The sequence below is a fragment of the Otolemur garnettii genome, unplaced genomic scaffold (genome assembly GCF_000181295.1).
Source record: "Otolemur garnettii isolate 467f Iridium unplaced genomic scaffold, OtoGar3 scaffold00001, whole genome shotgun sequence".
Classification (NCBI taxonomy): Eukaryota; Metazoa; Chordata; class Mammalia; order Primates; family Galagidae; genus Otolemur; species Otolemur garnettii.
In genome coordinates, this window is record NW_003852396.1 from 58,553,139 (window position 1) to 58,568,107 (window position 14,969).

At 37.6% G+C, this 14,969-nt stretch overlaps 2 protein-coding genes across 3 annotated transcripts in view; one reads left to right on the forward strand and one right to left on the reverse strand.

Annotated features, from left to right (window-relative positions):
• Positions 1 to 7,113, reverse strand: part of IMMP1L (inner mitochondrial membrane peptidase subunit 1) — a 93,713-nt gene extending 86,600 nt beyond the window's left edge. Inside the window, exon 1 of one of the 2 annotated variants that reach the window (XM_023508088.1) lies at positions 7,083 to 7,113. The gene's annotated coding sequence lies outside the window, so the exon portion shown is untranslated. The other variant, XM_003781207.3, reaches the window with a different exon arrangement.
• A 127-nt stretch (positions 7,114 to 7,240) lies between these two features.
• The window catches only part of ELP4 (elongator acetyltransferase complex subunit 4), a 93,705-nt gene continuing 85,976 nt past the window's right edge, over positions 7,241 to 14,969 (forward strand). The window contains exon 1 of the mRNA XM_023510053.1: positions 7,241 to 7,514. Coding sequence (XP_023365821.1) covers positions 7,292 to 7,514 — 223 coding nt within the window. The 5' untranslated portion in view covers positions 7,241 to 7,291. The remainder of the gene's footprint in view (positions 7,515 to 14,969) is intronic.

Consider the following 14,969-nt stretch of genomic DNA (forward strand, 5'->3'; position numbering starts at 1 on the left):
ACATAGAAAGACTGGAAAAACCTATAACGCTTCTTCAAGATTCTCTGATGTCTTTATCAGAAGTAGTGTTACAAAACCGCAGAGGTCTTGACTTACTGTTTCTCCAACAAGGCGGACTCTGTGCCGCCTTAGGAGAAGAATGTTGCTTCTATGCTGATCATTCAGGAGTAGTAAAGGAATCAATGGCCCTCCTACGAGAAAGCCTGCCTAAACGCAAGCTAAAAAGAGAAAAAGAACAGAGTTGGTATGAATGTCTTTTTAATTGGTCTCCTTGGTTAACTACTTTAATAACAGCTTTGGCAGGCCCTTTAATTTTATTATTTCTACTCCTAACTGTAGGCCCTTGCATAATTAATAAACTCGTTGCATTTGTGCAGGAAAGAATAGGAGTGGTACTGTTATTAGTACTGAGAAGTCAATGCAATCAATACCAGCCACTTTCGAATAATGAGATAGAAATGACAACCATAGAAACAGCCCCATGATTGGGCCCAGATATTCACAAGTCAAGGGGGAAATGAGAGAACCAGGCAAACGCCATTTTAGGCAGCTCCCACCATCTTAAGAAATAAGTTTCGGTTTCCCCGCCAGGTATTTCCCCATAATCGCATGATTCCTACCACCCAATCAGAGCACACCTTGTGATCAGACCACTAGGCCACTAGGGCCCAATCCTGCACCGCCCCACACTCAGATCTTCCTCAAATCCCACCTATGATCCCAACCCCATAAAAACCCCTGCCCCAGAGCTCATGGCTCTCGGCCAGGATCCATTCCAGCTGAACCCCAGGGAGTCCAAGCTCAAGCTTGCTGCAATAAAGGCCCTTTTGCTTTTGCATGGGACTCAGCTCCTGGTGGTCTTTGGGAACTACGCGATCTGGGCACAACACTTCTTTCTCAGGGGAACCTTTCCAAGGCTGCCCCCTCTCAGCCTGAGTTTGGTAACTCACATTTGTTCTCCATAGCACTTACAGGATACAAATGGCCCTTGAACACCATGGGTTTGAAATGCATGGGTCCTCTGTACACAAATTTTTTTCAGTAAATATATTGGATGACTGGGCATAGTGGCTCAAGTCTATAAGCCTAGAACTCTGGGATGCCAAGGCAGGTGGATTGCTGGAGCTAAGGAATGAGACCCCATCTGTACAAATAAAAAAAACTAGCCAGGTGCTGCAGCAGAAGCCTGTAGTCCCAGCTACTTGGGAGACTGAGACCTCCCAAGAGGATGGCTTGAGCCCAAGAGTTTGAGGTTGCTGTGAGCTATGACACCACAGCACTCATCTGAGGGTAACAAGGGGAAGGAAGGGGAGGAAAAATTGGGAAATTGGAAAATTTAGGGGGAGATATGCAACAATTTGAAAAAACTCACAGATAAACTGTGTAGAAATATTAAAAAATTAAAAAACGGTATGGCATGAATGCAAAAAATATGTGGATACCAGTCTACCATTTACTAACATAAAATATACACGAATCTATTATAAAGTGAAAATTTATGAAAACTTACACAAACCTTACAGACTATATGTGGTGCCAGGTATGTGGTGCCATTTGTAATAGAGAGAAACATAAATTATTATATAATTGCCTAAAATTAAGTGTAATACGTACTATTATAATGTCATAGCCACCCCTGTTGATATTGCAGTGAGCTCAAGCATTCCAAGTATCCACTTAAAACACCATGAGATGTTAATCATCTCAGTGTGAGCAGTTTGAAGCGCCAGTAAATAGCATATAGCAGTAAAAAATGACCTCTCAGGGTTCTTGCTTATTTTTCTTTGTGTTTAATGCAACACCATAAACCTCAAATAACATCATGAAATGCCAGTAATGATGTTGGAAGTCCTCTCAAAAAGCAGAGAAAAGTAACCACCCTACAAGAAAAAAATAGAATTGCTTGATCCATACCACAGATTGAGGTCTGCAGCTGCAGTTGCCCATCATTTTAAGATAAACAAATCCAAATTAAAGATTGTTGTTAAAAAAAAAAAAAAAAGGGAAATCTGTAAAGTAATGCTGCAGCTATGTCAACATGCTAAAAACCTTGCATTATTTTGCAAAGTACCTTTTTATCTTATACTGAAAATCAGCTTTTATATGACTGAGGGATTACTATAAGAAAGGCATACTGGGAGGCACCGGAGGCTCAGTGAGTAGTGTGCCGGCCCCATATACCGAGAGTGGCAGGTTGAAACCTGGCCCCAGCCAAACTGCAACAAAAAAATAGCCGGGCGTTGTGGCAGGTGCCTTTAGTCCCCGGTACTTGGGAGGCTGAGGCAAGGCAAGAGAATCTCCTAAGCCCAAGAAGTGGAGGTTGCTGTGAGCTGTGATGCCACAGCACTCTACCAAGGGCGACAAAGTGAGACTCTGTCTCTGAAAAAATAAAAAAGAAAGGCATACCTAGAGATGTCAAAATAATTTGGATGAAAAAATGAAAGACCACTCTATGACAACTTAAAGCAAAAGCAAAGTGCAGGATTTAAAGGTAGAAATTAGTGCCAGCAAAGGATGGTTTGATAATTTTATAAAGAGGCTTAGCTTTAAAAATGTCAAGAAAATGGGAGCAGCAGCTTCTGCTGACCAAGAGACAGCAGGTAAGATCCCAGACACCCTTTAGAAAATCGTTAAGGAGAAAGGATAGCTGCTTAAACAGGGTTTTTCTTTTTTCTTGGTGACAGGATCTTGCCTTTATCACCCAAGCTGGAATGAAGTGGCTGATCATAGTTCACTGCAGCCCTGAACTCCTAAAGCTCAAGCCATCTTCCTGCTTCAGCTTCCTGCCCTCAGCTAATGTTTCATTTTTTGTAGAAATGAGGTCTTGCTATGTTGCATAAGCTGGTCTCAAACTTCTAGTCTCAAAGCTATCCTCTTGCCTTGGCCTTCCAAAGTGCTGGGATTATAGGCATGAGCCACTTCACTGAACAAGTTTTTAATGTAGATGAAAGCACCCTATTCTGGGAAAAAATGCTACAAAAGACATTTATAAACAAGGAACAGAAATGAGCCTCAGACTGTAGGGAAGGAAGGGATAGCTTAACTCCACTGTTTGCACAAATATGATCAGGTTTATGATCAGGAATGCTTACCCTTATCTGTAAAGCTGATAATCACTGAGCCTTGACAGGAAAATAAAAACACAAGCTGACAGTCTTCAGGTTGTACAAAAGAAGGCCTAGACAACAAGGCCTTTTCCTGGATTGATTTCACTGATGCTTTGCTCCTGAGGTTAGGAAGTCCCTTGCCAGTTAAGAAATTGCTTTAAAAAAAAAAAAGGTAGGGGTGAAGAGTTTCAAGATAAGGATCTTAGAAAAATTCAAGAACTAAAAGATAATTACCAGAGGAATTAACAAAAGATGACCTGATGGAAACGAGTACTTCCAAACCAGTGCCAAAGATGAGGAAGAAGATGTAGAAGATACAGTGCCAAAAGACAAGCTGAAATTAAGCAGTCTGGCAGAAGCATTTCAATCATCCAACACTGCTTCTGACTTCTTTTAGGAATAGCCCCTTTTATGATATGGATATTGCAACTAAAACAATCATTGGAAAAATTGGTACCATACAAAAATATTTTTAGAGAAATAAAGCAAGACAAAAAATTAAGATGTGCCTGTTTTTCCTGCCTCCCCTGAGACAATAAGACCAATGTTTCCTCTTCCTGCTTCTCCTTGGCCTACTCAATGTGAAGAGGATGATGAAAAATAAGTCCTTTCTGATGATCCACTTGCATTTAATAAACAGTAAATGTATATTCTTTTTCTTATGTCTTTCTAAACATTTTCTTTTCTTTTCTCAACAGAGTCTCACTCAGTCACCCCAATTAGAGTGCCAAGAACTTGAAATTTCAGAACTCAAAGCAATTTCAAACTCTTGGGCTCAAGCGATCCTCCTGCCTCAGACTCGCTGAGTGCTAGGGTTACAGGCAATAAGCCTAAACATTTTCTTTTCCATTCTAAGAATATAGTACCTAGGCCAGGCACAATGGTTTGTGCCTTGTAATCCTAGCACATTGGGAAACTAGGAGACTGAGGCTGAGGCAAGAGGATTGCTTGAGGCCAGGAGTTCAAGGTTACAGCTAACAGCTGGGCGTGGTGGCCCACACCTATAATCCTAGCGCTCTGGAAAGCCAAGATGGGTGGATTGTTTGAACTCAGTTCAAGACCAGCCTGAGCAAGAGTGAGACCCCATCCCTAAAAAAAACAGCTGAGTGTTGTGGCAGGCACCTGTAGTCCCAGCTACTTAGGAGGCTGAGGCAAGAGAATCATTTGAGCCCAACAGTTTGAGACTGCTATGAGGTATGACACCACGGCACTCTACTGAGAGTGACAAAGTGAGACTTTCGCAAAAAAATTTTTTAGAAGCAGTTATAGTTAGCTATGATGGCACCACTGCACTCCTGCCTGGGCTCTAGAAAAAGACTTTGTCTCCTCCCTCTCCCCCTAAAATGAATTAAAATAAAAAAAGAATATAATATGTAATACATACACATATAATCAACTGTTTCAACTACTTACGTTATGGATAAAGCTTCTGGTCAACAGTTGGCTATTGGTAGTTAAGTACTGAGGCAGTCAAAACTTATATGTGGATTTTTGACCTTGCAGGGATTAGCATCCCTACCTGGATTGTTCAAGAGTCAACTGTACTTCATTAACTTATTGGCCTACCCATTTTTCCCCAAACTGTGAACTCAAAGAGTACAGAGACTAAATATTTTTCCTCCTGTAACCTGAGATCTTAACACAATTTCTGGAATTTAGTATGTATTCAATAAGTAATTGTTTAATTAATTAATGGCATACTTAAATGTATCCTTTTAACTCGTCCATAAATACTTTATTCTGATGTTTCATATCCAGCTCTATCTAATACGTGATGGCATGTTCAAGTACTTGGAATTATTTGAGAGCAAAAGTTTTATCTTCGTAAAGAAAAAAAAGACATTAATCATTAGTTTCTTCTATAATAGTGTTATACCACAGATATGTACTAACTGTTGTATATATAGGTCATGCTTCCTAAATTATAGTCAAAGTTGGAAAATAATTTTTCAGTTCAAGTAAGGAGACAAAGCACCACTACCATCACCTTGAGAAAACTAATGGGTTAGGTAACTATAATAGGAAATCAGAATATGTGGCAAGAAGACTATAAAAATGAATTATTTCATTGTTAAGTGAAATAAGTCAAGAATTGAAAGCTAAATATTGCACCATCTCACTCATATGTAAAATCTAAAAGAGTTGATCTCTCAGAAGTAGAGAGTGTAATAATAGTTACCAAAGGCTGTAGTAGTTATGTGGAAGGTAAGTACAGAAAGATGTTAGTCAAAGGATGCATAATTCTAGTTAGGGAGGAGAAATATATTTCAAGAATCTATTTTACAGCATGAATTTACAGCAAGATGATGATAGTTTTTGCAAATATATGAAGACTATCTGGAAAGTATCCAGATGTGCAGATCTCTATTTTTAATATTACATGGCTGGATACTTTCCAGATAGCCCTCGTACATTCTTAAAAATGGAGAGAGTGGATGTTATGTGTTTTTACCACCATAAAATAACTGAGGTAACACACTGTTAATTAGCTAGATTTAACCATTCCATACTTTATATATACTTTAAGACATCATGTTGTAAATAATAAAAACAATGTTATCGGTTAAAATGATTATATGTAGTATTTCAAAGTTTTCAGAGCATTAAAAATATTCGATAAGTTTCTATTTAATATTGAACTGCTTATCACTTTTTTGTTCTCCCTGTTTATTTACTACAAGGCAAAATTAGCACAATTTAATGTATTCGGTTTAAGAGCTATGTTATTTTCTTGTAATCCTAAGATTATAATCTGTAATCTTATCTCCCTCAGATGACATCATTTTTATCAGTATAAGTCTAAAATAAAAAGATTAGGTCTAAGTAGAGGGCAATCACTCATTCAACAGCTGTTTACTGAGTGATTTAAAGATTTAATGAAAGCAAACTTCACCAAAGCTTCCAGCTGATATAGTAAGTTTTTTTTCCTCTGAACATGGTTCTTTAAAAAGAAAAAAAAATTTAAAGCCTCCAAAGATGAAAAACTACAGTTGCAATTATGAATCAGTCAAAAAGTTTCAACAGGTCACTGAGATTTTAAACAATTCAGTGGTAAGAATTTCAATGAGGTTTGCACGTATTTTCTAAGGTACCGTAGATCACTGCCAAAGTCAATAACTTCATAGGGCCGTAATGAGTTCTGGGAGTTCTGTCTGAGCTTAGACATTTGTCAATCATAAATGCCTTCAAAAATCACTTACCACGCATCCCCTCCCCGCCTTTCAGGTTTGAGAAAAATTTTAAGTCAAAAAATGCAGCTCTAAATTACATGTCCTTTTTGGCACTCGTATTCTAATGAGAAAACTCTCGATTCACAAGTCTTAAAGAGTACATACATATCTAATTATTCTTACCCCTTTTGGGGGGGGGGAGAAACCTAAATCATTTTGTTATTTGCAGCTGCTTTAACAGCAAACGACAATTAAATGTGTGAACAAGGTTGTCAAAGTAACACCTGTCATTCACACTGCTTAGGGAAAGATGATCCAAGACTTTCAGAAGCACTAATTAAAATCAACAAAAGTTTCTCACCGCGACTTGTCACAGGAGTTTGTCAGAGGAAAACCAAATCGCCTCAGAGATTAAAGTCTGTTCACTCTAAGGTCTAAATCCAACCCACTTACTAAGCCCCGACGCTCAAAAAGTAACTCATCAAGGTGATAACTTCAACCCTTTCGATATAACCCGCAATTCGGAAAAGAACTTCAGGGAGAAGGCGGAGTGAATTTTCTCTCATGAAGATACGAGAAAGGGGCAGGGAAAAGTATCTCCTCTCTTTACTATAGAGCGGAGACGAGTGCGAGCTCCCACTAGCAACGGTTCAGTCCTGAGAGTTTATCGCTTCGCCAACCTTATCTTTAATTCAACGTACGGGAAGGCACTCAAAACAAGAGAAACGTTAAATGATTCTACCCACCTCTGTCCCCATAGATCCCCGAAAGACCCTCATCGAGAGCACAGACGGCCCTTTCTCACCTAAGCCCGGCTGAAGTTGGCCGTCCTTACGTGGAGCTCACGTTTCAGCAATATGGCATGCGATTGGTTGACTCCGGAGGAAAGACTCAGTCCTATTGGTTACAAGAGCAGAGGTACGGGTAAGGAGGCGGGAGTTTGGGGCTGGCCCTGACAGGCCGGCTGTTAAGAGTTCCCAGAGTGCCTATTGGGTCAACACGGGAATCTCCAAGATGGCGGCAGAAGCAACCTGCGGCGCTGGCGCTGGGAGTACCGGGTCTTTGGCGGCTGCAGTCGGCATGAGTAACGTCACCAGTTTCCAGAGGAGAGGTCCTAGAGTCGGCGGGGCCGACAGTGGCGGCCCTCGACTGATGTCCATTGCGGGCACGCGACCGTCGGTGCGGAATGGACAGCTTCTAGTATCAACCGGGCTTCCAGCCCTGGACCAGCTCTTAGGTCGGTTCAGAACGGAAACCTGGGCTCTACCGTGGGAAAACTTAGGGAAGGGACCTGCCAGGGGAGCCACTTGAACCCCACATCTCTCTGACCCCTACGTCTTTGGACGTGGAGAGAATAGCCTCGTCTGATGGAGATGGAGGGGAGGAAGGGTTGTGTAGAGGACTTATAAGCGCTCTTAACTAAACATGCTTTAATGACCCCCAGTTTCTATAATCGTTCCCCGTACCCACCAGCCCCTTTAGACTGCGGTGGGGTCCCTGCATGTTCTTTACCCTAAAATGCTTCCTAGTCAAGAGGAAGCATTAATGAATGGAGACGGTTTGACTTGCTCTCAGGATAATGTCCTGGTCTCTGAATACACTCTTCTGCCAATCCCAAGTAGTTCACCCCAAGTACATTTGCAGTAACGTACAATGTGAAAGGGAGATAGTCTTCGTGAAAATGCAAAAAAAAAAAAAAAAAGCGATTTCCCTTCTTTCACCTCCAGACTGTTTATTTCCTCGTTCTAAATCTGAAACAATATTATTGACTTCAAGAGAGGGGATGTTAAAGGTTTATGTTAAAAATTTGGTTACAGCCTGTGGTTGATATTGAGGTAATCATACCCGTATTTGCATTAAATCTTTGTGTATATACTGTTTTGTTGTTACTTTTTTAATGTAGGCATTTTGCTTCCTAGGGTTGATTTCCCGCTACATTCCCATTGATATCTTTAAATTCCAACCACACTTTAGATCTAGGCTTTCCTTTGAAATCTCTGGAACTTTTATGAGACGTCTGCTGAAAATATGCTTGTTTTGCTACTGTTAAAAGGATGGAATAGATTAAATTGGTAGGACAGACATACTGTGTTAATAAAGTATGTGGATTAATTTCTATCTGCTGCTTTATTAAAACAGTGCATATTTGCATTTTGTAACTTTTTTCATAGGCTGTGATGTGTGTTAAGTCTTGTACACTTTGATCAAATATTACAATTGCCATTTCTTGTTCTTGTACTTCACTAGGCATTTTGTCTCTCTTATTTTTCACTCAAAGTAGACATTTCAAATAGGTTTGGTGCAGAAGACACTAACAAAGCAAATCTATGAGAAAGAGTACGGCTTCTTAATTCTGTTATTTCATTTCCTAACTGGATCCTGGCTATGTCTATGTGCATTATTAAGTATTTTAACTTAATGGTTTCAAGTCCCTTGTCCTCTTGCATTGCCTGGTAGTTTAAACAGAAATGACTCAAAATATCTAGTTGAAATCAAAGGTTTATTTCACCGTTTTTTTCCCTTGTGAGGCTCACTTGGTCCCATTACATTTGAACTTAAAACTTGGAAGCTATTCCTAATTCATTTATATCTGTACTTTTAATTCAATGGGAATATATAACTTTGTTCACTTGATATTAAAACTCTCCAAATAAAAAGGTTACATTCCTGACATTATATCTTCAGTTCCTCATTAGAATAACAAAATTGCCTGGCACAGTTCTGGCTAGGAGAACTGGCACTTAGCAGTTTCTCAATAAATACATGATTAAAAGAAAAATAATGTGTAATTAAGAAAAAAACCTAGGCAAAAGATTATGAAACATGACAGAGTTGCCTTTGAAGTCTAAAAATATTAGACTCAGAAATTTAAGTGATGATCAAACTAATGATCCTGAGGGCTGATCTTTAGACTCTAAATTTAGTGCTCTTTGCACCATGCTACGCCTGTCTCAAATTTTTGAGACCTCTTTCCTTGGATCTTTGACCCCTTATTGAACCTAAGATTAATGATTTGACCATAGCCTATGAAAACACCTTCTGCATGTGTTTTTACGGATATAAACTTAAACATAATTTAAAAATTTTCCCATATATGCTTGGGGGTGGGGGACTTTAGTGTACTATATTAGATTATAACAAGTGTATGCTAAAAATTGGTATTTATTAAGATAATTAAAATGGTATCAGTTGCTGAATAATTTGAAATATACTGTATTTTGCATGTATCCAATTCTTAAAGAGCTTGGAAGTTGAAGTTCTTATAATAGTTAATACATTTTGAATAATAAATATGTCCAGAAGTATTTTAGTTGTTAACTTCTTACCGACATTTTTGTATTTTGATTCGTGTGTGTGTGTGGTCCTATGGAGCAAACACTTTGCAATTATTTTTCATTAAAGCATTTAAAGGTGCAACATTTGACTGCTAATGTGTATACATAATAAGGAATTCAGACTATACTGTTAGTCTAAAAGGATACTTGACTCAAATTATGACAAACCTAATGTGACCAGACTGTGACAAAAGTAATAATTTTATAGGATGTTATGGTATCAGAATAAGACTATAATGTGACATGATTGTTGCCTAAAGATATTATGTGGCTACTATGTTAACAAGCAAGGTTTGTATTATAATCTCGATGCAGTGTAGTGCCATTTTACTACTGCCTACACTGTAATATCATTGTAATTTTAATCATAGATGCAAAATATATTTGAAAAGCATCATACAGGCTACCTGAATGTTAATCACTGGTAATATGCTGATATTTCCGTTGCTTATCCTAAAGTATTTTATAAATTTGAAAATTCCCAATCTCTGCATATTTCAAACACGATCTAATCATATTAAATATTTTTATTATGACAACCTAATTTTTATTGTTAGATTTTGATATACATATCCCAAGTTAGGTACATTTAAATGTTTCAGCATAATTTAGGGTATGGCATTAAGTAGTTAAAAGATATTGCTATGAACCAAGGAAAGGATATAAATTTGTTTTTTATATTGCATTTTCCCCAAAATAACTTTCTATAATTTTAGCAAACTCATTCTTCTATACAGAGCTCTGGAAAGAGCAGTATTAAATGCTATTATCGTTCCTGACTTCTTTGTTTTCCCTTTTGCTTTGTCTAACTTTGAAAAAGGAAGATGTCCTTGTTGAGAAATATAAATTATGAGTTTGGGCCTTCATACTCTAGTAAATTAATTTGACCTCATTACCTAAAATTTGTAGTTTAATTTAAAGGATCTTTAAGGGAGGATGTAGAGATTGAAGTTTCAGCTTTAAAAATAGTACCGATTTGACTACTACCCACATTGATGGAAACAACATTACAGCATAAAAATCATAAGATAGTTGCCAATGTTAGGCCAGGCATAGTTACTGTATTCCCAGCACTTTGAGAGGCCAATACCTGGGAGTTCAAGGTTACAGTGAGCTATGGTTATATCACTGCACTCTAGTCCAGGCAACAAAAAAAGGTTTTAGTATTTAATCACAAGATCTTAAATTTTATGATATTTCTGGTATTAAATTTTTTGTGGTTTTAAGACAAAAACATCCTCTTTTTTAAAGACAAATTCTTGATGAAATTAGTATTTTAAAATAACAGACTTGCAAAGTATCTTCAGCCATTCAAATTCATATTCTTATGTGTATGTGAAATAGTCCATTTGTCTTTTTTGTAAGCTAGATATAGACATATTTTTCAGAGAAGCCTCCCAGTAACAACGGTTTATTTGCTTAGTGACTTAGAAAGTGTGTTGACTTTTCTAAATTGGGATGTAAAGGGAGCAGAGCTGTAAACAATGCTATTTTACTCCTTGTTTTGTTTATTTTTATCACGGAAGTAAGATGATTGCTTCCTTACTGGGAAAAGATATTTCTATTTTACTTGGGAAATATTGGTATGAAGTCTGTGTTGCTTTTGAAATTAGATAAAATTACTAACAGGTTGCTAAATTTAAAAGTGTATTTATTAAAAGCTAGCTTTCAAAGACTACATTAGGGCAGCCTGTCCTGATTGATTGGTTTTAGCATTTTATTTTTTTGATGGGGCATGGCTATAAACATACTTGAATATTAGTTTAAAATGCAGCTAGAATATCTTACCACAACAAATAAGTGAGGCGATGGTTATGTTAACCAGTTTGATGTAAGCTATGTTGTGTATCAAATCAGCTCTAGCAAAGTGTATCACAATACCTTATAATAAAGATATTTTGCTGGACGTCATGGTTCATACCTGTATTCCTAGTACTTTGTGAGACCAAGGCATGAGAATTGCTTGAGGCCAGGAGTTCCGGAAGTGCCTAAGCAAGGGAGATACACATCCCTCTTAACCCCTGCCATGTGGTTGGGAGGCTGAGGCAGGAGGATTTTTAAAGCCCTGGAGTTTGCGGTTATAGTGAGCTCTGAGTGCATCTGCACTCTAGTCCATGTGACAGAGTGAGACCCTGTCTCAAAAAAGGTATTTTGCAGAAATGTTGTGAAGTCTTATCTCACTAAAATCAAATTTGGAAGAGAAAAAGGATCTTTGCTGCTTTTTGTTTGTTTTGAGACAATCCCATTCTCCTTGGGTAAAGTGCTGTGGAATCATAGCTAACAACAACCTCACATTCTTGGGCTTAAGCAATCCTCTTGCCTCAATCTCCCAACTAGCTAGCATGGTGCCCACCACAACATCCGGCTAGTTTTTCTGTTTTTGGTAGAGACAGGGTGTCTCTCTTTTTTTTTTTTTTTTTGAGACAGGATCTCATTTTGTTGCCCTCAGTAGAGTGCTATAGTAACATAGCTCACAGCAACCTCAAACTCTCAGGCTCAAGCCATTCTCTTGCCTCAGCCTCCCAAGTAGCTGGGACTACAGGCACCTGTCACAATGCCTGGCTATTTTTAGAGAGGTCGGTCTAGGTCTTGCTCAGGCTGGTCTCCTGGGAGGTCAGGCAATCCACCCACCTTGGCCTTCCAGAGTGCTAGGATTACAGGTGTGAGCCACTGTGCCCAGCCAACTTTGCTGCTTTTTGTATGTGTATATATGTGTAGGTCAATCATTTCACTTAATATACATAGAATAAAAGCTTGACTTTAAAAGCTTTACATTAGTTGACAAGTTTAGTCAACTAAGTAAATTAATGAGTTAATAAGGTGGGTTATATCTTATTCCCTAAGACCAGCCTCAAAATGACGAAATTTTTTAAATCTTATTTTGACTCTAGTGCATTTACATAATAAAGCTCATTAGGTAAAAAAGAACTTTTTGTAAGAAAAATCTTACATGATAATTGGCTGATAAAAGTCATTTTATACGTCCCCATTTTATGTTGTCTTAAGTAATGTTTAAATATTCCAAACATCAAAATTATAATGTGCAATATTTAAAGTATTTGCACATGCTGACCTTGAACTCCTGGGCTCAGCTGATCCTCCTTCCTCAACCTAGCTGGTAGCTGGACTACAAATACACTCCACTGCAGCCACATAGGTCTTTTATATATTTAAATGATGTTTTATGAATTATCAGGAGCAGAGGGTTGTTTGGATTGTTCTTAGAAAAAACAACCTTATTAGCTTAGTCTGATTTGTACAATGCTTAATTAATTAGTTCATCAAGGTGGCGATCCCGAACCTTTTTGGCACCAGGGACTGATTTCATGAAGAACAGTTTTTCCAAGGGGTAGAGGGAGAATGGGATGGGAAGCAGAGCTCAGGTAGTGATGCTAACAGGCCTCAGACTAACACTGGTAGGCAGAGTTTGGGACTGCAGCAAAAAAGGAAGTATTTTTACTAATTATTACTGTTACAGTGATCACTATTTATCACATAACAATAACCTTTTAGAAGATTGTCAGAATCAGAAAATAATTGCTGGAATGGTAAGGGTAGCTCTTACTGAATACCTCTTTGGGCCAGACAGCTATGCTACGTTATCACTTTATTTAATTGGGAAACTATTTCTTCATCGGTTCTCATTGTCCCACTATGAATGTTAAAAAAAATCTCTTTCATTACTCCAGTGGAAGTCTTCTATAAGTTCCTAAATTGAGGAGATATAAACATAACCCAGGGGAGACTAGATAAGAAATCTAAATCCTTTCTACAGGAAATAGGTTATACTAAGAAAGGCAACTCACCTTTTTATGACACCTGTTCTAACCTCTGTATTGCAATGTCTGCTGTATGCTTATATTATTTCATCTCATACATACACAGAATGGGCATTAGGTAATTAAATGTTTATTTTTGCAAGTAAGGAAAAGTAGGGAGGTAAGGAATTGGAAAGTATGATATAAAATGTTTCAAATGGATTAAAAAGTTAGTAGTTTGTATGTGACACAACTATGAAATTAAACTTTTTGTCTAATTTTTTTTTTTTTTTTTTGGGCCGAGGCTGGGTTTGAACTCACAACCTCTGGCACATGGGCCGACACCTTACTCTTTGAGCCACAGGCACCGCCCATAGTCTAATATTTTTTCCTAAGCAAACTCTTTTGTTCTGATCCTTTTTGATGCTATCATGATGCACATTTCAGTTTATGTTAATCTTTTCATCTGAACAATAAGTAAAGTTTTCTTGTTTAGTCTGGTATAACTTGAGATGTTATAATGAAGGAATTTGTATAAATGTGAAATTAAAATATGCATTTAGCCCTATAAACATGTAAGCTTACACATATTTAAATGGACTGGGTTTTTATTTATTCCTTCTCTAGCAGTTTGAAATGTTCTGAGTATTCATAAAATTGATTTTAAGTCTCACCAAAAATCTGACAGCATAAGTCAAACATTTTATTCTGGGCACACGTATGTTATTAGATTTCATATTGTTTGAAACATAACGTTTATGCCTATTTGAATGACAAAAAACACTATCAAAGGAACTTTTCATACCAAGTTTTTCTACATGACATCTGCCACTATAAAACTGTTTTGGGGAAAGTTCTTTATTGGTGTTCTAAATATTTCATTCACAGCTTTGTACACCAAAATAAAAGTAAAAACTATTAACATTGTCTTCAGTTAGTCAACAATTTTGAGTAGTTTCTTTTTTAATTATCTTTTTTTGTTGTTGTTGTTCAGGCAGAGTCTTGCTCTGTCACCTTGCCTAGAGAACAGTGGTATCATCATAGTTCACTGCAACCTCAAACTCATGTTATCTTTCTGCTTTACCTTCCCCCATAGCTGGTACTACAAACATTCATCACCACAGCTGGCTAATTTTTTCTATTTTTAGTAGAGCTGGGATCTTGCTCTTGCTCAGGCTGATCGACAACTCCTGACCTCAAGCAATCCTCCCTCCTAGGCCTTCCAGAATGGGAAGGTTACTGGCCTGAGCCTACAGGCCTGAGCTACTCTGCCTGGCCTAATTATACTCTAAATACATCTATTCATTCTTTGATTTTCATATTTTAACTTTTAAGTAAATTTTTTAGTGTTTGACACATTAATCACAAATAGCAGCACTTTTACAAAGCAGGTGAAGAACAAAGTATCTGTAGTCAAATGTCATTTTAATGTCATTCTAGTTTTGTAAAACTTGCTTGTAAATTGATTTTAATGGTTCACTAGTTAAGGTATGTATCTCATGGTCATATTACCTTAATTCAGATTTTTAAAGGAACATTTTCTAGTTATCATGGAAATATACTTTGTGGTTATGCCCTTCCTCATTTGAAATTGCAAAA